The sequence below is a fragment of the Brassica oleracea genome, chromosome C1, assembly GCF_000695525.1.
Source record: "Brassica oleracea var. oleracea cultivar TO1000 chromosome C1, BOL, whole genome shotgun sequence".
Classification (NCBI taxonomy): domain Eukaryota; kingdom Viridiplantae; phylum Streptophyta; class Magnoliopsida; order Brassicales; family Brassicaceae; genus Brassica; species Brassica oleracea.
Window position 1 is genome coordinate 30,058,542 of NC_027748.1, and position 21,677 is coordinate 30,080,218.

Genomic DNA, 21,677 nt, shown 5'->3' on the forward strand with positions numbered 1-21,677 from the left:
GGAGACTGCCATGTTTGGAAATGGTGGGATGTGGCGGCTACCGAGGAGATCAGAGCCCTATCGAGACATTGCGGCCAGCTCTCGGATAAGGTTGATTATCTAACGTGTGTGAGTGACTACGACACGCAGCTTAACCAGGTAAAGGAACTGCATTACGAGACAGAGCAGAAGTTGGTTAGCCTTGAGAGAATTGTGTGTGACTTAGCTAAAAAAAATTTTAGGTTTAGGAATGGCTTTCAACTCGTTGTAGGTTTTATGGTTGTTGTGTTAGGGATAATAGCCATGCTCCTCTTGATCAAGTAACTGCAGCTCATTTCCTTGTTGCTCATATGTTTGTTTCATTACACTTACACTTTCATCTATCCTCAACTCATTTCTATAATAACTTTTTTTTTCATTTGAAATGCCATCTTCTTCCCATTATCATTACCACAAAGATGATGATGCTGATGATGAACTTGAATCCCGATTTCAAAATTTTTTCCAGTAGCTTTGGAATGATTATTTTAGCGAAACACCCACCTACCCGGACTATTTATTCCGCCGACGTTTTCGAATGAACAAGCCATTGTTCTTACGTATTGTGCATCGTCTCTCCACAGAAGTAGAGTATTTTCAACCATCAGAAGATGCAACCGGACGGTCAAGTCTATCACCACTCCAAAAATGTACTGCAGCAATTCGTCAATTGGCATATGGTGGTGGAGCAGATACAGTTGACGAATATGTACGACTAGGTGAAACAACGGCTCGAAAATGTTTGCACCATTTTACCGCCGGAATAATCTACTTGTTTGGCGATGAATACTTAAGACGTCCCACACCGGAGGATCTTGAAAGACTACTACAAATTGGAGAAGAACGTGGATTTCCCGGGATGGTTGGAAGCATCGATTGTATGCATTGGGAGTGGAAGAACTGCCCCACCGCTTGGAAAGGAATGTATTCACGAGGAACCAGCAAACCAACAATTGTATTGGAGGCGGTAGCTTCATCAGACCTCTGGATATGGCATGCGTTTTTTGGAGCTCCAGGTACTATGAACGATCTTAATATTCTTGATCGATCACCTGTTTTTGATGAAATAATTAACGGAAATGCTCCGGAAGTCAATTTCTATGTCAACGGAAGGGAGTACCATTTGGCTTACTACCTCGCCGATGGTATTTATCCGAAATGGGCGACTTTTATTCAATCTATCCGACTGCCACAAGGTCCAAAGAATTGTTTATTTGCTAAGCACCAAGAAGACGTGCGAAAAGATGTTGAGCGTGCCTTTGGAGTCCTGCAAGCTAGATTTGCCGTTGTTAGAAATCCATCTAATTTATGGGATAAATACAAAATAGGAAATATTATGAGAGCATGTATCATACTCCATAATATGATTGTCGAAGATGAACGAGATTCATACACTCAGCATAACGCTTCAGAATTTCAGCAAGGAGAAGATGTGGATCCTACATTTGTAGTCAAAAGGACTACAAATCTTGGTAATACAATTGGCCGTCGAGCAGAAGTTCGGGATAGACAAGGCCATCAACAATTAAAAGAAGATTTGATTGAAAATATATGGGCTAAATTTGGACATCTCCCGAGTAACTACAATGATTAGAGAAACTTGGACGGAAAAAACAAAAACTACAATATTTAAGTTTCTATGAATTCAATAAAATAATTTTTTTTTCCAACTTTGAAATGTTTTCATGTTTTCAATTTTAATGTTATATGTTTTTTAATAATTTTCCTTTTATATGTTGTTACTTATTTAAATTAATAATAAATTTACTAAGAACCATCAAATTAATCCTACCAATAATTCTAATATTTGGGATTGTCCTTAACCTTGGTCCTTAACATAAAAAAAAACACTAAATTAATCTAAGGACTTAAGCATAAGTCCTACCAATAATCATGCCCTTAGATCCTTAACAAAGGATTAAAAAAAGCTATAGACAAAGGAAGCCTAAATATAATTTTTGAAACTCATTTGAAGCAATCTTGATTCCAAAAGATGTCTTGATGCAAAACAGCTAGCCCTGCACTTTTCCAAACCAGATAGAGAGATAAGTCTTCTTCTGCCTTCTAACTCTTGTCGGTGATGATACTTTACCGTCTCTATCGAGACCAATCAATTTTGCACGAAGCTGAAGGTGAATATCTTTGACGATTGCCTGAGGCGCAGTGGCGGACCCACTTGAAGACTAATGGTGTCAACTGACACCACAAAAATAATAAAAATTTAATTTGTGGGCTTGTTTCATTAATGATATGTGGCGTAGTTGGTTAGGTAGTGCAGTGTTGAACCCACAAAACACAAGTTCAATTCTCCTAAACTACACTGTTGAACCTTTTTGACCCCACATAAAAATTTTCTTGGGTCCGCCACTCCTGAGGCGTCCTGTGAACGTTGGAGTGGAGTCTGCTATTTCTTTCTTTCCATACATGGTATATGGCTGCTTGAAAAATCAGTATGATAATGGTTTTGAACCTCTTTTCTACCGTAAGATAGCCAATCCAGGTGACAATGCTCTGAAAAGATCGAGGAAACAATAACCCTGTTCTCGCCATCAACAAAGTCCAAATCTCATTTGAGAAATGACAATCGAAAAACAAATGGTGGGCTGTTTCAGATTCAATATCACACAATAGACAATCCGGAGATATCGCCATTCCCCAAGATCTTAACCTGTCCTTTGTAGACATTCTTTCCCTCAAAACCAACCAAGTGATAAAAGCATGTTTTGGAATCCTTTTGTTGAACCAAACCTTAATAACAGTGCTTAATAAAGAACACAACAATACTTGTTTTCTAGTTGATAGTTATTAAATAGAAGTTAGAAGTTATATCTAATGATATATTGCTTTCACGTCTCACCAGATTCATAGAGTTAGCTTCGTCTGAGTTAAAATATTTCACCACCTCTAGGCAATACAGAGTCTTCCCATCTGACTTGAATTGGCTTGCCTTTGTGGAATCGTTGTTAGTGAATGTTATAAAAAGAGTCTTAACCATAAATAATAAAAGCATAGATAAGTCTCATATGTAAAGCTTGTACTCTGAATCAATAAGTTGAGTTTGAGGTTGTTTACTTCCTTATAATTTTGTTGAGGGTTGGAGATAGAGGGACTTGAACCCTCACGATTTTAAAAGTCAAAGGATTTTCATCTTACTATAAATTTCATTGTTGTCAGTATTGACAAGTACAATGTGACTCTATCTTTATTCTCGTCCGATTAATAAGTTCCATCAAGGATCTATCAGACTATGAAATGAATCATTTGACCAACACAAGGTAGTGATCAATGACAACTACGACATTGTCGTCATATCGTATTATCGTCTCATTGTAAAGTTTGAGTTCTTTACAAGTACGTACAATTTGTACAGCTCTGATCACTTCTGATCTTTCTAGAGGAGTATTTGGTATTGCGTCCTTGATTACAGCAACAATAACGTCACCAATATGAGCATAGCGACGATTACTAGCTCCTAAATACAGAAATACAGGGGAGACTTTTTCACACACTGGCCCCTTGAGACATAAACGTTAATCAAAGTTGAGAAAGTGATTGTGTCGGGATCATATCCAAGTTTCAACATCTTCCCCATAACAGAAAAAGCAAAACCGAGTTTCTGGAGCCGGCAGAAGCAATTGATCATAATGTTGAGAGTGAAGAGATCATATACAATCACTTTCAGTTCCATTTGCTTGCAGAGATGTAACACGAGATCACACATGTTTTGTTCTGGACACTTCACTAAGCAATCTGTTGAAATCTATGATAGTAGGAAGAGGACGAGACTGAATCATGGACTGAAAGAGAGAAACAGCATCATCCTTCTTGATACCAACAATCCCACTGGTTAATAATCTCTCTTTGTAAGAAACTCTACCATCACTGAGAACAGAGAAGGCGGAAGAGAAGAGAAATAATGCGATTCTCTTAGTACCTGTCTCGGAGAAACGAGGCTGAACCAATGCGAAAGCTTTACGTTGAAGAGGAATCAATCTTTGTATCATCTTCTCTTATTCAGGTGAATCTCTTCCTTTTCTGCGTCGATCATGTGCTTTGGAGGAAACCCGGTTCGATAATCATGTATCTAAACCAGGTTCGATTTGCTTCTCTTTTTTTTTGAGGAAATACAACCAATCAGAGTTTTGGTTCGGTTTACAATTATCATTTAAAAATTGGGTTGAACTTACAATTATACCGTTAGAAACAAGAAGAATCAACTCAACAAAATGTAGTAAACATGAGCACAATCTGTTTTGTTTGAAGCTTTTCATGTCTTTCCTTTAGCTCTTGTACTTAGTTTTCAGACGAGCAAGATTGTGTTTTGAAACTCAAAACTTTTTTGTTTTTTTTTTTTTTGGCAATTCTTAGTTACATGGTACTTGCTTGTTGATCTCTGTTATTACAGAGTTTTTTTTTTTAATTTAACTTGGGAATTAAAATCTTTGTGCAGCTAATTGTCTTTAGATTCCCAAGTTCAATAAAAACAAAAAAAAAACTCTGTAGTAACAGAAGATTTTTAGTACTTTAAGCCAATCATTACTCTTTTACTACATAAGGTTTTCACTTGAGTGAATATAACAAAGGTTGTAGATGATATTGACACTAGAATTTCAAAAGAAAAAAATCTACCTTATATATCAATTTATTCCTAGCTGTTAGGCAGTTCTGAAGAGAGCAAAGTGGGACGTGAAACATCAGTGTCCAAAAGGGAGGCTATTATGAATAGCTCTAAAATCATCAGTCATCATAGATGCCAAGAACCTTCCTTAGAAGATCAAAAGAGCACTCAAAGAACTAAAACTAAGGATCAATACTAAGTCAACTCTGGGTTTCACAGAAGATGACCAAATTCAACTCAAGGAATCTGGTTCTGATCCTAAGATTCCCAAATATCAGAAAACAAAAACACTGGTTGGTTCAATGAACCAAAAAAACATTAGTTAGTGACTAGTGAGTGATCCTTTTAAACCCACAGACAGTTAGCTCCAAATGTGTCACAGATCAATCAATTGGTCAGAAGAAAATCGAAAAAGAAGACACGGAGCTCAAACTCTTAATGATAGCTTTATACCGACACAATGAGTCAACCAATATTGACCAGAAACACACAAGTTTTCAGGAAACATAGATTCTCAATGTAAATTATTGGCGGGAAGTGAAGAGGGACGAATTAGCCACGGAGGAAAGAGGAGCAACCAGAGTCAGAATCTTGGTGATTTGTCTCGAAAAGAAGATTTATTTCAATCCAACAATGATGATTTGTCTTGAGAAGGACCAGACAGCATATCTAGAAATCTTTTGTCCAATCTACCATCCACTAACATATCCATAACCATCTTTATAGTGGAAGCATCTGCAGAGAAGCCACACCTGTTCATTTCTTCGATGAGTTCAACTGATGTGGCTAAGTCACCACCATCTCGGAGATGTGCTCTGATTATTGTGTTGTATGTACAGTAATTTGGTTCATATCCATCTTCCTTCATTTTTCTAAACAATGCATCCGCTTCAGACAGTGAACCTTTCTTACATAATCCTGACAACATTATGTTGTATGACTGAATATCACGCTTTACTCCTTTGAGAGAGAGGCTGCAAAATAGTTCCCAAGCATCATCGATCTTACTTGCATTGCACATCCCGTGAATGCTTATAGAATATATACAAATACCAGGATCCATCTTACTATTGTGCATTTGATCAAGTATTTCCAAAGCCTTTTCTAGTTCTCCATTGTCACACAACCCATCCAGTAAAATACCTTATGTCACAATATCAGGATGAGCACCTTCAGAAACCATCTCTTGGAAGAGTTCTTTGGCGACATTAAGTTTCCCTGATCGACAAAACCCTTGGACGAGTGTGTTATAAGTGACTGTATTGGCAACCACTCCTCTCAGATTCATATTGCGGAAAAGAGTCATACCATCATCAACCCGTTTAGCCTTACAGTATCCGTTTATAAGGATATTAAGCGTCACGATATCAGGATCGCATCCCTTGCTAACCATCAGATTCTTCATCATCTGGTTGGCTTCATCTAAGCGGTTCTCCATGCACAACCCATATATCAAAGAATTATATGTAGTGGTGTCAGGATCTATGCCTCTTGTGATCATCTCATTGTACAATTCTTGAGCCTCAGAAAACTTCCCCTCTTTCACAAGACTATCAATCAAAGCATTGAAAGTGATGACGTCCGGGGTGATGTCCCTTCTAATCATATCTCTCAGCAACTGTGCGCCGTCATCCCATCTGCCAGCATTACAGAAGCCTCTTATGAGAGAGTTGTAGGTAACGACATCCGCTTTGATCCCTTTGATTTCCATTTCAGTGAAAAGGCTGAGTGCATCTTCGAGGCTCCCATCTTTGCAAAGACTGTCGATGATGGTATTGTATGTGACTACGTGAGGCTTGGCCTTTCTATGTTCCATCTTTCTGAACAGATTCAAGGCCAAGGCAGTGTTCCCTGACTTACACATTCTGTTCAAAATAGGACCATAGGTAAACTGATCGGCTTGGCATCCTTTATCCATCGTTCGATCTATTAAATCCACTGCTTCAGACACATTACCCTTGAGACAAAGTCCATTGACAAGAGTGTTGAGGGTGATGAGATCAGGTACATGTTGGCTTAGGACCATACAATCAACTAACTCCACAGCCTCGAAGACTCTACCCTCGAGGCATAAGCCATTGAGGAGGGAGTTATATGTGACTGTGTTATGCTCATACCCAAGTTTCAACATCTTACCCATAGCAGAGAAAGCAAAACGGAGTTTCCGGCGGGCGACGGCAGAAGCAATTGATGACAATACTCAGCGTGTAGTGGTCATGTGCAATCCCATTCAACTCCATTTTCTTGCACAGAGCCAAGACGAGGAGATCATACTGTTTTGTTTTGGCAACTAAACCAAACAATTTGTTGAAATCAATAACCGTAGGAAGAGGACGAGACCCAATCATCGACTGGAAAAGAGCTAACAGCATCATCTTTCTTGATATCAACGACGAGCCCACTTCTCAATTTCTCTCTGTAAGATGAGATCTTTCTAACAGTGCTGCTGAGAGCAGAGAAGAAAGCATTTCTCAGAGTACCTGTCTCAGTTGAACGGGGATGAACCAATCTCAAAGCAGTAAGACGATTCCGTCTTTGTGTCCTCAAAATCATCTTAGAGCTTCAAATGAATCATCCTCTTCTTCTTCTTAGGGCACACAAAGATGGATTCGCGCTCTGGAGAATTGTTGAGGAGAGACGGAACAAAAAGAGGAAGACCGGTTAGGTGATTATTCCGGTTCAATTAAATTTCGTGTCGTTATCTTCTTCTTTTTCAACCGAATGCATCAACGAGCCTCTGTTTTGTTTGTTACGATTAGAATGTACCATATAGCCAAAATCTCTCAAGTAAATAACTCGAAAGTGGAAAAAAAAAACAGAGGCTCCGCTCAACTAGGAGTCTCGATTCGGGCTGGCCGGTCCGGTCCGGCCCAAACCCGCTAAGCCCGTAAATATTTGAGTCCGGCCGGAAAATATTTTGGGTCTAGAATTCTAAGTCTAGCCCGACCCTTATAGGGCTTTTCAGACTTTTCGAAAAATAATTTGTTATTGTCACTTCGACCATTTTAATACATGTGAATTTTCATTAAAAAAAATCAGTTTCATTTTTTTGTTTTAAAATGTAAAGTGAGTTTAAACTTTTCTTCTTTATCAAAAATGTTTTTTTTATGGTTTAAAAATATTATAAACAAACTAAGTTTAATAAGATTTAAATAATCAAATATAAATTAAAACTAAATATATAAGAGAACAAAATTTATGATAAACACGGTAAAACGTTTCATACTTTGTATTTTGAAATTAAAAAAAAAAAACATATTGTACATCAAAGAAGAAGTATATTTGCAAAATTTAAAATGTGACACTTGTAATGATCAAACAATAAAGTGCATTAACAACTTTTATATTTGCTTTATTAGAGTTTGGATAAAAATATTAAAATAATATATCAATACTACTAATGGTTTTGATTGCAAGAACGATAATATTTAAGATAAAATATTAAATTTCGTGTTTTAGGGCTGGCCCTAACCCAAACGGATTTAGGGCCAAAATATCCAAAGCCCAAATGGGCTTAGCCCGAAAGCCCAATTTTTTTTACGGGCTCGGGCTACGGGCTTCGGCCCTAATTTACATGTATAGGCTAAGGAAACATCAATTATATCCAAAAGACGTAATTCAGAATTAGCCGGTTAGAACCCATCTAAACCAGACAACTTATTACAAACACAAGACATCCATTAAACAACTTATTACAAATACAAGACAGTCAATCCGAAATGTCACGAAATCTCCAGCGCTTCGGGGATGCCCTCAGCGACAAGGAACAAGTACTCGGGTGTATGTCCAACTCGTTTAGACCATAGATTGAAACACAAAAAGGAATTTTTTTTGAAATATCAAGGATCAGTACCTGTTAATAAAATAGAGGAACTCGATTCATTATTTCAAAAGATAGATCATTTATATCTTCTATTTCTATTGTGTTTGAAACATATGGTTTACATTGGTGCAAATCCAATCAACTCCATTTTTTAGAAAACCCCCAATGATAACAAATGGTTATCCATTAAGCGGGGGAAATTTCATTTTTATTATAAAGATTCTCACTCTTGAAAGAAAAAAACTGACTAATAGAGTAAATAACCAAATCAATTTTAAAATATAATATTGTTACTGTATAAAATGGATCTCGTTGTGAAAGACCTATTACTGGAATATTAATGGAACAGAGCCAAAAAATGTGAATCGTACAAGTTACCAATAGTATTGATTAATTAAAAAAAAACAAAACTCGGTGTATAGAGAAAAACGGGGTTCTGGCGTATAGAGATATACAGTGTAAAAGGAAGTGAAGCCAACCAATTTTGGACATCTTGTGCAACTCATACAATAAATCTGATGGTGGAAAGTATTGTTAAACTTCATTTGTTTGAGCAAACGATTAACAAGGCTAAGGCATTTACCATTTTTATTTATGCCCATCACAAGACTCTACGCATGATGAGGAAGTTTACAAAGAAAAGAAAAATAGTAAGGCCTAGAGTAACTAGATTTGCACCTGCTTTCCTTACATTGAAAAGTTTAATGGATAAGAAAGAAAACTTAAAGATGATGTTTGCTAGCAATGAATGGGTATAATGTAAATGGGCAAAGCATCCTAAAGGATTCGTAGCCTATCATACAACTTGGAATATAGAGTTTTGGGATGGTGTAGAAATGTGTCTGAAAGTGTTTAAACCCTTGGTTAGAGTACTAAGATTTGTTGATGGAGATCAGAAGCCTACAATGGGTTTTTGCATGGAGAGTTAGAAGCAGCAAAGAAAGAAATATGCAAAGCACTGAACAATCTGGAGAAGAATTACAAACCAATCCTCAATATTGTTGTTGGGAAGGGAAATGGTCGTCTTGATAGTCATTTTCATTGGATGGCATATCTCTTGAATTCTTATTATTTTTATAAGGATACGACTATTCATTTCGACTGGGATGTCATTACTTCTACTTTCAAGTGTGTTGCTGCTTTTTATCCGAATGATCTTGATGCTCAAACATTTGTCATCAACACTGAAATTGCAATGTATGCAAAAAGAGAGGGAAATTTTGAGAATGATCTTGATGCTCAAACATTTGGGCATCCAATAGCCATTAAAAGATGCTCAAAAAATGATGAAAATGATGATCAAAATTTGTTTTTTGAGAATTTGTGTATTTTGAATCTTTTTTATATATTATTTTGCTAATCAAATAATTCTTTGTAGTTCAATGGTGGAATTTTTATGGGGTTGAAGTTCCTAAGTTACAAACAATGCAAGAAAGATTTTGTCTCTTACGACTAGCTCTTCGGGATGTGAACGTAAATGGAGTACTTTCGAAGGGGTAAGTATTTCAATTTATTTCACGAGCTTAGAAATGTTTGTGTGTCTTATTTATTCAGTTTTATGTAGGTACGTACCAAAAAAAGAAATAGACTTTTGATGCAAAACGGTTGAACAATCTTGTCTATGTCCAATTCAACATGAGATTAATGGCTAAAAGCAAAAAGAGAAGAATGTGGACATACTACTTGCAGATTCTGCTATTCATGCTCAGGATTGGATTGTTGAAGAAACTGATGTGGAACTAGGAGCCTCATCTAAGGATGATGATTTGATGAGAAAGCTTGATGAGTCTGGTTCTGAGTCTGATGATGAGGAAGAAATTGACGTGAAATTTGACTCAGATGATGAATAAATTTTAGAGGAGATACAATGAACAACATGATTAAAATCACTGTTAGAATTCATAGGACAAACTTATTTGCCTATTTATATTTTATGTTAAAACACTACACTACGTTGGTTTGACGTTTGTTTGAGTTTTCTTAACGTTTTATTTATTTTTTGGACAAAATTCTTTGTTTATTAGTTATTACTATATATATATATATATATATATATGGTTTGTTATTAATCCACCTAGTCCGCCTAAAATTGCCTAGTCAAGGCACTGGGCGGAGGACTCCGGCCCGCTTAGCGTTCTCTTTAACACTGGATAAAAATCTTGATCTATTACAAATACATATTTTTTTTTCATATTTTCTTCCAACAATCAATATGTAGATGTTTATAGTACGCTATATTATACTATTCAATTAATGGTCAATGTATAATAGTATGTTATTTTTTTGTCAAAACTTGATTTCATTAAGTAAGCCCAATGGGCACTTACAACTTGGCATCAGATACAAAAGCCCAAAGAAAATTAGTGTAAGACATTATTATAACCTAATAGAGAAAATGGCGAGAGCTTCGTGTCCGCAAAAAGAGCTCCGAGAAGACACGCGTCCAAACGCATGACCTTCGCACTGGAAGCGGTGAACCCGGCCGCTGCAAGCTTCCTCCACCGGTGCTGCAAGCTTCCTCCACCGGTGCTGCTCCTGAATCGTTCCTCTATCATGTCGTTTCTTCAAGACCTAAGATCTGGTACCAATAGAACTCCATCTTCCACTTAAACCGTTGTTTATGGTTGAAAACTCAGCCTCCAATAGATGATAAACTCGGGGAGAGCTCGGAGGATCTATGGGAGATTTTTGTCGAACCATCAAAGAGATGCCGGCTTATCTAAATCTCTATATAATTCTACCGAGAGCAAATCCAACACCACATCATCCCTTCCTCAAAGAAACTTTACTAAAAGCCTATCATTGGCTTCACATAAGAAAGTAGAGATTGACTCTAATTAGAAAGGAGTAAGTGAGATCTATGGAGAAAAAGAATCCAACACAATAACATACGGGATCTGAAATTTGTTGTGAAAGAGGAGAGATTAACTTTATTTGATTTCAAAAGCAGTTTAGGATAGGATAAAACTTGAAGAAACATGAAGAACAACCCAACCCGATTTTGGAGATACACAACAAAAAACGCATAAAGCGAAGCTTATTCCTCAACAGGAAAAAAGAAATCGCCAAAGCGAAGCAAAAGATTCAATCTTTCGATTGAAATTATCTTACATCAAAACCATAACAAATCTCTCATCCTCCCTCTGAAAAATTAGATTCTGGTAAGAGGGACAGGAAGAGAGAATTCTCTCTAGAAAGAAGAGAGAGAGAGAGTTATATAATAGTATGTTATAATATTTGCAACTGTTGTATTAAAAAAAATGAGTCTATTGTTTTATATTATATGTTTAATAAATATAGTATAGTATAATATAATATAACAGTTGCGTACATCGTATTTGACGAAAGACCACGTGTGGACAAATAGGTATCCGTCTGTTTTCATGTCAAATTGTCACATCCAATTAAACTTTACATTATTACATGATTAGTTTTCTTATTTTATTTTCAATATTGCTATTTGTCTAATTGACGCCTTTAGATATGGATAATCATCTAAAATAGCTATTTTTAAGTTTTTGTCACAAAAGTAGCACTCAAAAAAGAAAATGATCAAAATAACCATTTTTTATTTTAAAAATTTTAATATTATTATTTTTTTTTTTAATTTGAAACTCTATCCTCAAAACTCTACCCCTTAACTCTAAACTCTAAGTTTAAATTAGTTAACCTTAGGGTATAAATATATTTTTACTCCAAATGTATAAATGGATAATTATCTAAAATAGCTATTTTTAAGTTTTTGTCACAAAAGTAGCACTAAAAAAAATGATCAAAATAGCCATTTTTTATTTTAAAAATTTTAATATTATTTTTTTATTTTTTTTAAATTTGAAACTCTATCCTCAAAACTCCACCCCTTAACTCTAAACTCTGAGTTTAGATTAATTAACCCTATGGTATAAATGTATTTTTACTCTTTAATAAAAAAAATTTTAGTCATTTTCTTATTTGAATGTTAATAAACTAAAAATAACTGTCGTATGAAATTTCTTTTTAGATATCTACAAACCAAAAAGGGAATATATTTAATTTTAATTATGATGTTAATAAAATGTAGGCTAAGCCAAAATTAGTGTAGTTCCCGAATTGGTGTGACTGTATAAAGTATGCGTGATTTGGTTCAATTGGTTCTTTCGACATAAAATGTAATATCATTTCCTCAAACGCATTAATATATTACTATATAGAAACATAAGAAATGATGCAAGCTTCACTTTTTTTTTTTTTTATAACCGTAGTGTAGTGTGATCCCAAAAGCTTTCTAGACCCAAAAACTAATCACTATGAGGTTCGCAGGATCCGCCTTTTCTTACCACTTAAGGTTCTCTGGATGACCAAGGGAAATCGAACTCATGGCGATACTCACAGTTGTGGACCATTTTTACCATTAGGCCAACACCGCTTGGTTAATTTTAAAATATCAATATTTTTCATTGTTTATTCGATATTCCTCAACAATAGGAAACAAGAAGTACAAACTTGGAATAATAAGGAAATTAAAAACTACTAAGAACAAGATTGATTTAATACGAATGATCCAGCTTTTGAACCTTCTCCATACCCTTTAATTTTGACTCTTGAGGAGGTCTTACAGGGTAACGCTAGGGAACTTGCATTGTTCATTTCCTGTAGAAAATAGTCATTACAATCACAGAGTATTTAAATTATTAAGAATTGATTATTCATTTTCTTATTAGACAAGAATTATAAGTTAATAAAAGCTTACCTGGGTTGGTCGTGGTCTCACGCGCCAAGCCGTTGAAGTAGCACTGGGAGCTTTGGTTCCGGAACTGAGCCCAGTACGAGCTAAATGCATAGCTTGCGTGCCAAGTAACCGAAACTGGTGCGTAACACTCTCTTCCCGGTGCCAAAGCTGCACATGTGGCATTGCTTCTTCCACAAGCAAAGTCAAGCGCCTGCCCTAACTCCGTCTCGTTAGCTCCTTCTACCGCCACACACCACACGTTGCCCTTGAACGGAACATTGTTATTTGGTTTAGGCAACGAACCAAGACTAGAAACCGGTCTTGTCCCACTCAAATCAATATCGTAGATCTGTGTACCGTTAGGATTCAAAATTCCCCAATGCCTCTCTGTTCCTGAACCGGGTTTCTGGTTTTCATTGAATAATGAGAACAAAAACGTCGGTATTGGTGAACCGCGTCTAGCAGGTGTGCCGAGTGGCGGGTTAGCAGTCATCTTCTTGATCAAATTCCGGTTATAAGTTGCGGCATTGAAAATGTTAGCTCCGGTTTCGTCGATATCACCGGAGTTAGGCCACCCGGTTTCAGAGATTGCAAGACGGACGTTGGGGTAACCGAGCTTGGTCATCGCGAAGATAACCGAATCGAGCATCTGGTCTAATAGATTGGTGTAAACCAAACCGGTTTGAGGGTCGGTATAAGTTGAATTCGATTCGAACAGAGCGAAATCCAAATGGTTGTTAACCGGATCAGTGGACCAAGGGAAGTAAGGGTAAACATCAAGGAAGAAGAAAGAGTTTGTACCGTTGAGAAACTTCAGCAACGGTAACATCACCGGAGCGGCGACTTCTTCCCGGAATGTTCCATTGGACGGAGGAAAACTCGACCGGAGAACATCCATGGCGAGTGGTGTTCCGACTTTGATGTTGTGAATGCCTCTTGCTCTAAGAGAGTTCACGATCTTACGCATGGCCGGGACAAGGTTCGCCCATATTTGCTTGTCTTGGTCGGAGTTGTAGCTGAGAATTTCGTTTCCGACAAGGACGAATCGGATTCTTGTTTGTGGGTAGTGAGGAAGAACGTTGGTGTTGACCCAGTTGTCTGCGGCCGCTTGGTCGGCACCGATGGAAATGATTTGGTTGTTAGGGACCATGATTGTGACGTAGAGATTGGTCTGAGAGAGGAGCATTAGGGTTTCTTGATCGGCGTTGTAAAGCTTAACGTGGCCTGCTTTAATGGATTTGACGAGGTTGATTGATTGGTAAGGAGATGGGAGATTGTTACCTAATCTTCCGTAGTTTATACCAATCGGCCTGCTTGCAAGTGATAACAATGTTTTGTTGTTCTGTGGACCAATTGCGTAGCTACATGAACCTGTAAGAAGAAGACAAGAGTATGGTAAATACTAGTGAAAGTGTCTTTGCTCATCGAATCATAATGTATTAAGTGCAAGGAGACTTACTTGAAAGGGCAACGAGAGTGAAAATGAACAGAGCAAAAGAAGCCATTGGAAACAAAATGTTGTTGATTGGAGAGTGATGAGTTGATTTTGGGATGAAGGAGAAGAGACTTGTTGAAAGGGGTATTTAAGAGGAGATTAAAGGATTGTGTTTTAAGGATTAAGATATAGATAATCATGCAAGAAAAGCTTCTGATCAAACTATTAATTGTTTCTTGAACTTTCCCAGTTCTTTGGTGTTTCTTTTCTTCCTTTGTTTATAATATATGTGTCTTAGAAGACTGGTTGGTTGGCTTGTTCTGTTGTTCAAAGGAGACCAAGAACCTCTTTGCCAAACTATTCAGTCAAAAACAAATGCTAATTGTTCCTTTTTGTTGAATCTTAGTTACTACTCATAAATTAAAATGTTACTTTTATAAAAATGTTGTTTACATGTAAAGGAAGAAATATTTTTTTCTATTACAATGCATTTGTGTGCACTTTCCCAGTTTCGAGTTACTTATAGTTTACTTAATTCATATTATATAACCTAGTAATCTCATATCATGTATAGTTTCTAAAAACATAAATTTTTATGGTATATCTAATATCAAATAAAAAAATGTAAACAATGTGAGATTAAAAAACTAAAAGTATTGTTGTCATTTGATCTGAACCATAAGCAAATTAATAGAATCAAATTATCATTACATTCTAAAACCCTAAATATCTCGATGAGCTTTCAAAAAGGTAACCGTTTTGTTTGCTTAGGCAAATCTGAACTGATTAACAATTGGAAAAATTACCAAAACGGAACAAAAATTCAGCATGCTTGTTCTTTTGGTATCAAAACTTTTTTGTTTATTTTTTTTCTCTATTTTACCATTTATAATTCTAAAACTTAATGAAATAAATAATTTTATGAATCATATTTTTTTGTAAAAAATAGAAACAATCGAACTCATATACACAAACTGATATTTTTTGTTATTGAAAAACTTAATAAATTAAATTTTAAAACTACGTTCAACTAAAAGTAGAATTCATTTTCTACGGAAAATGGGTTAGTAGAAAGTGAATTCTAGATTAAACAAGTTCGTCTACTTTTTTTTAGAACGAACAGTCTACTTTTACTTAAAATTCTAAATATGGGGAATGTAAATTCTACTAATTGTAAAAATAACTACTTTTCTATCGAATGCAGCTTCTACTTTTATTACGTATTCTACAACTCCCGGAATGTGAAATCTAGACATTACTCTGGCGGCTACATGAGGTAGAATTTGCTTATTGGATTTTTTGTCTTCGTTCTACACAGTGTAGGAATTGCCTTCTACGGATAAGAAAGCCTGATTTTTGCAAAAATTTAGGAAATTTCAGTTAAAACAATATTTTAAACATATTTGAAATATTCTAACTTCCTAAAACGTGTATATTTGGTCACAAAAATATTTTAAAAATATTTATAGTCTATGTGCTTGCCTAAAATGTTACAAACATATTTTCGATTTTGATATGCTTACAGACATATATATATTCAACGCTTTTTGATATATTTACAAACATTTATCGACTAAAATTATATATGTATATTTATTTTTATTTTTATAGATTTATTTATTTATAGAATTATTTGAAATTCAAATGTGTATGTCATGGGGAATATATAAATGTTATTGTCCATACTATGCATGATAATATTTTATTTTTAATTAACATTATATATTAAAAGTAATAATTGAATTTAAGTATATAAGTATCGTACGAATATTAGTATATAAGTGTTACTTATTATAACTGTTTAAAGTATAAAATTATTTATCAAATGTGATTTAAGATATTTAAATAATTTATAAAATTTAATAAAAATTTAAGATATTTAAATAATTTATAAAATAGTTAACATACACTAAAAATTGTTGAATTAATATTTGGTATTATAGCAAAAAGACAACCATGATGGTATTATGGGCCATATTAAGAGAAACAAACAATTGACAAACCCGATTTTTAAATTATTATTTGGAGACGACATTTGTTTTGCTTTAAATCTGAAGCTGAATATATAGCTCGAAGAATGATGGTTTCGTTTGAGAACAACCCCTAGTTTAAATAGGATTGCTTGTTAGGTTTGAGTTCACGTATAAGAGCATTAACTATTTCATACATCGAATATATAATTTTTCCTTAGCTTCCGAGTTTTTTTGGGCAATGATATTACTTGGTGCCAAAGTTTTATTAGTATTGAATATAAATTACCATTTTTTGCTCAAGGTAAAGTGACGATCAAATATATATTTTTGATTATATAATAGTTTGTGGATCTGACTTTGTGTATATATTTATTTCCTTGTTGACTAAAGACATACTATATAATTATCTAAATTCCCCTAAGTTATGAGTGTGTTACATGATCCATAAATTTGATACGATGATATTATTTATTGACTACGTACAGTTCGGTTAAATTGAAATTTAAATAAATCTTAACCAACATCGAAATAGTATAAACCGGATATCCATTATATTTTCCATTGATATTGGTCTGAAATATATTTTTCCGTTCTATATACTCGGATACAACCACTGCTTGAATATTATATGAAGATCACACCCTACTCCTCGGCTTTATAATGAATTTAGACTGATTGTAGACAATGTATAATGTTACTATACACAAAAAAACATATTGGACTGCTAATTCATTATGTGATTTGTAGAACGCATGATATGATCAAATTTCCTAACGAAACCATATTCGAATGATTTGTAGAATGCATGATATGATCATATTCGAATGACATAATCATAAAAATTATATATATATATATATATATATATATATATATATATTAGTCTGAGTATTAAGTTAATGAGATCTCCGAGTATTAAGTCTATAATATACATTTATGTTTGGGTTAATATAATTTTTCGTAACAATTAGATTTTGGACTTACTAATTTTTCAATTGATTCTTATGTTGCTATGTAAGCCTAATTGACACCCTAATTAAGTGATACCTAAACAAGACTATTTTTTAATTTATACAAGCTTAAGGTTACAAATTTTTAAGTAATTCTCTATTAATATGTAGGAGATTAGTTATTTGCCTCATTTTCTGTATAAAATATTTATTACAATCATAAGATTATTAAGTTTTTCCCATAAATCCTTTTGTTTCATTGTGAAACCAGTATTGAGGGAAAGAGGAAGAGGGCAACAACACTAAGCTATTTGGTGTCATGTCGTGTGTGTGGTGGTGTACTATGGATTTTGTAGATTTTTGGGTTGTTGTGCTCATTTAATTTGAATTGTGTACACATTTGAATTTGTGATATGGGAATTATTTGACTATTAATTGGTGGATGGTATTAGATTCTATAGGTCATGGAGTTGGTTGTCAAAATTCAAGTTATGCAAGGTTCTCATTTTCCAGAGATTTGGTAGTTTTGCCTGACCCATTGATTTGTGAGATTTGTTAGCATATGTAGTTGTGTGTGTTTCCTTGGCATCCATCAAACGCTGATGCTTTAGGAATTTATGTTGTCTTCACATGTGGGAAGGCCTCATCGTTGCAGCTACTTTAAATGAGAAGTTGCCAGACCATTAGACATTTCTTATCACATTTAGCTGCAACGATGAGGCCTTCCCACATGTGAGTTCTTTTGTCTTTCTTGATTTCGTTGAAACTTTTGACAAAAGGCCCTTCTACTTGTACCATTCAAAAGACCCTTCTACTTGTACCATTCACACGAGTTGATACGTTCAAAACCACCAAAGTCTAATATAGTATAATCTAAGATGAAAACAAAAAAACGTGCAAGTTCCATTCTCGGACTCAAATACCGACACGAGAAAACTCAAACATTCATGGGCGATCTGCAGCTAGAAATACGGTTTACGTTTGGGGCAAACCACGTTTGGTGTTCATCTTGCTTGATACGCAACCGATACAAAATTTTAAAGAGAAAAATAGATGAATACACTGGAGCTGGTCTCAGTCTATCACTGGAGACGCATACATTATGATACAAATCTCAAAGTTTATCCAATTTTAGATTACATGGAGGCAACAACTGTAGGAATTTGGGTCTGGGTGTCCCCTTCTCTCAATTAGTAAACTCGAAATTTCTTAGATACATATTTTTCCGAGGAATTTGTATATGTTTGTTCACCTTTTTACCAAGAGAAATTGATTAAAATACCCCTAAGTTGGTTACCACTTTTCAAAAATACACTTAATAAAAGATATTATAACATTTGGATTTAAAGTTTAGTGATTATTGTTTAGGGTTTAGTATTTAAAGGGGGGGTTAGGTTTGAGTTTATAAGCTTCAATAAATGTCTCATAAACTATTTTAAAACATTTATAAATCATTTAGGAAAGTTAATTTATCAAAAATTTAAGCTATTTATAAAAATAGTTATCTTTTAAGGGTAAATTTGAAAAGTAGTATCAAACTTGTGGTAAAATTGAAATCCCTTAATTCCATAGTCAGTAAATTTAGTTTAAAAACCAAGTAAAACTTAGAAATTAAATAAAAATGAATTCAAATATTTATAATTTTTTAAATGATCTTTATAATACATATTAATATCTAATTATTTTTATAATTATTTATGAGAATGTATTAGTAAATTGAGATTTTTGTTTTGTAAAAAGTAGATGTCTTCTTAACCCACATACCTTTATTAGGCTTCACTATTTTACCTTTTATGTGGCTATGTTACAAATTTTATTTGCACCCTTACAGTAAAAATCTATAAATTAATTATAATTAAATTATGATAATTTTAACTTATAAATTTATTAGTTTAAAATAATATTTTAAAGAATTTTTTTAATATTTAAAAAAGCAGTATTTGATTTCACGTATATATAAATTAAAAATTTATATAATTATTAGATTATTTGCTATATTTTTCATATATATATATAATATGTACAATAAAATATAAACGTATTTTTGGATGTGATTTGATAACCTAAGAGTTAGAGATACAGAGAAATTGCTTAAATTATCATATTTTTAATATCATATTTTATGTTTACGTTAACCACATTTACCTTAAGGTTTAGATTTGAGGGGTAGGATTTTGGAGAGTGGATTTATGATTTTAAGAAATAAATAAATAAATGCTTAAAATATTTTTTTTTTCAAAATAGTTTCAAAAAGAATTTTTGAATTTCTAAACAAAATTTTGAGAAATAAAACATTAAAAATCAAAAAGTTTGTAAGAAGTTTGAATTAAAAAAGTATAATTCAAAACCTTTATATAAATTATTATTATTTTAAATAATTATTTATATTTATATATTTATAAAAAAATGTTAGAAGTATCTTTTGCCTCTTTAATGAAACATCATACTTTAGGTATTTGTGAAAATGTTCATCTAATAAAAGAAATATGAATAGTAATACAAGAAGTGGGTAAAACAGAATTTTCCCAGAGATATATTACATTTTGGAGAAAAAATAATATACTGTTTATTTAAGTTTACAGAAATTTTTTATATATAATAATTACTAATATATGATTTTAATGGAATCAGGTATTTATTTACAAACTTATAAATTTTGCTTTTATTATCTTATCTAATTATGCTTTATTATACTGGCAAAATGTAAGATAAGAAAAAATTAATTGTCCTATTTATCATTGTATAAATTACTATTTATAAAGTTTATATTGATAAAAGCTGTTGTCATAACAAATTAATTTAGCAATTAATAAGTTAAAAAAGTGGATCTGACCACATTAAAAAAAAAATATTTTGAATTTAATTATCTGTGGCTACTTCAAGCCATCACATAATAAATGGTTAAATTCTATACTGTTTTTTTTTTCTTAAAAAGACACAAAGAGAATTTATTATGTGATGGTATGATGTTAGCCAGTAGGAGTCTTCAGCTGTATTTATAAAGCACGAGAATATTATGTGGACATTTCTTTTTTTGAACAACATATTATGTGGACATTATGAAGGCTAGTTTGTTCTTTTTACGCTACAGTGCTACACATTTCCTCTCGGCTAAGATGAAGAGACCAAATGACATTGGCACATCTTAAGTGGTTTCCAAAAATATTTAGACAGACAAAAAAGTTTTGTAGCTTTTGGACCTTTTTGTCCCCGTATTAAGAAAAGAATCAGATGTCTATTTCTCACGAGTTTTGATTTAGACATTTAAACATCTCAATCTTTTAGCTGTCTTGCAATTCATTTTGTCCTAAATCACAGCCTTCTCTACCAAATAAGCATATGGGAAACTACTAGTATAAAATGTTTTGCAACGCACGTTACACAGAACGTTCACTGCCACAAGCTGTAACGAAAAATGTTTATGCAACGTGCGAATAAGGCGCAAGAATTTTTCAAAGCTTGGCAGCTCGTTTAATTTTGTACAGGAAAATAATGTTTATATATGAATGAAAGAAGTAAAGCCAATTATGAACTTTTTTACACGTCGTGAACCCTAGATTTTTATAAATACATAGAACTCTAGCTTTTCCTAGAATTTTATACAATAAAAAATCCACTTTTATGGTTTTTAGAGCATCTCCAAAAGACATTCTTTAATTTCAAATATATAATTTTTTGCTCTACAAAAAGAAACTTCAAAATTTCAAATTTGAAGTTTTGAGTATTGAAACTCTATATTTGAAGTTTCACTACTCAAAACTTGAAGTTTCATATTTTTATTTTCATTTTGGTCCCTACAATTACACATCACATTTATGATTCATAAATATTTTTTTTGTTTATTGTTTTAATCCTTATAAAATAATATCTCATTAATATTTTAAGTTTTGTTTACAAAATTTAAGTTACACATAAAATTAAATAAAACTTTAAAATAAAGTTTAAAATATTTAAAACTAGATTTAGATAACAAAAATATACAAAAGAAACTTAAATTTTTTTTTAAAAAAACGCTTTTAAAAATTACATGAAGACATAACTATTACACAAATTTGAATATTACAACAATACTAATAGTTATGTAAGTTTGATCCGGAATCTTCAAAATTTACAAATATTGTCCAATTTTTTTTGTGTAACTGGAGATGGTTG

General features: G+C 33.4%; 1 protein-coding gene and 1 pseudogene across 1 annotated transcript; both read right to left on the bottom strand.

Moving 5' to 3' along the window:
• Nucleotides 1-4,908: 4,908 nt before the first annotated feature.
• On the bottom strand, nt 4,909-7,290 carry LOC106292851 (annotated as a pseudogene).
• A 5,578-nt stretch (nt 7,291-12,868) lies between these two features.
• Nucleotides 12,869-14,728, bottom strand: LOC106295741 (probable glucan endo-1,3-beta-glucosidase A6). Its single transcript, XM_013731716.1, has 3 exons — nt 14,627-14,728; nt 13,189-14,538; nt 12,869-13,088 (listed from the first exon to the last, which is right to left on the bottom strand). Exons 1-3 carry the CDS (start codon nt 14,670-14,672, stop codon nt 13,051-13,053), a joined length of 1,434 nt encoding a protein of 477 aa, XP_013587170.1. The 5' UTR covers nt 14,673-14,728; the 3' UTR covers nt 12,869-13,050.
• Between the last annotated feature and the right edge of the window lie 6,949 nt (nt 14,729-21,677).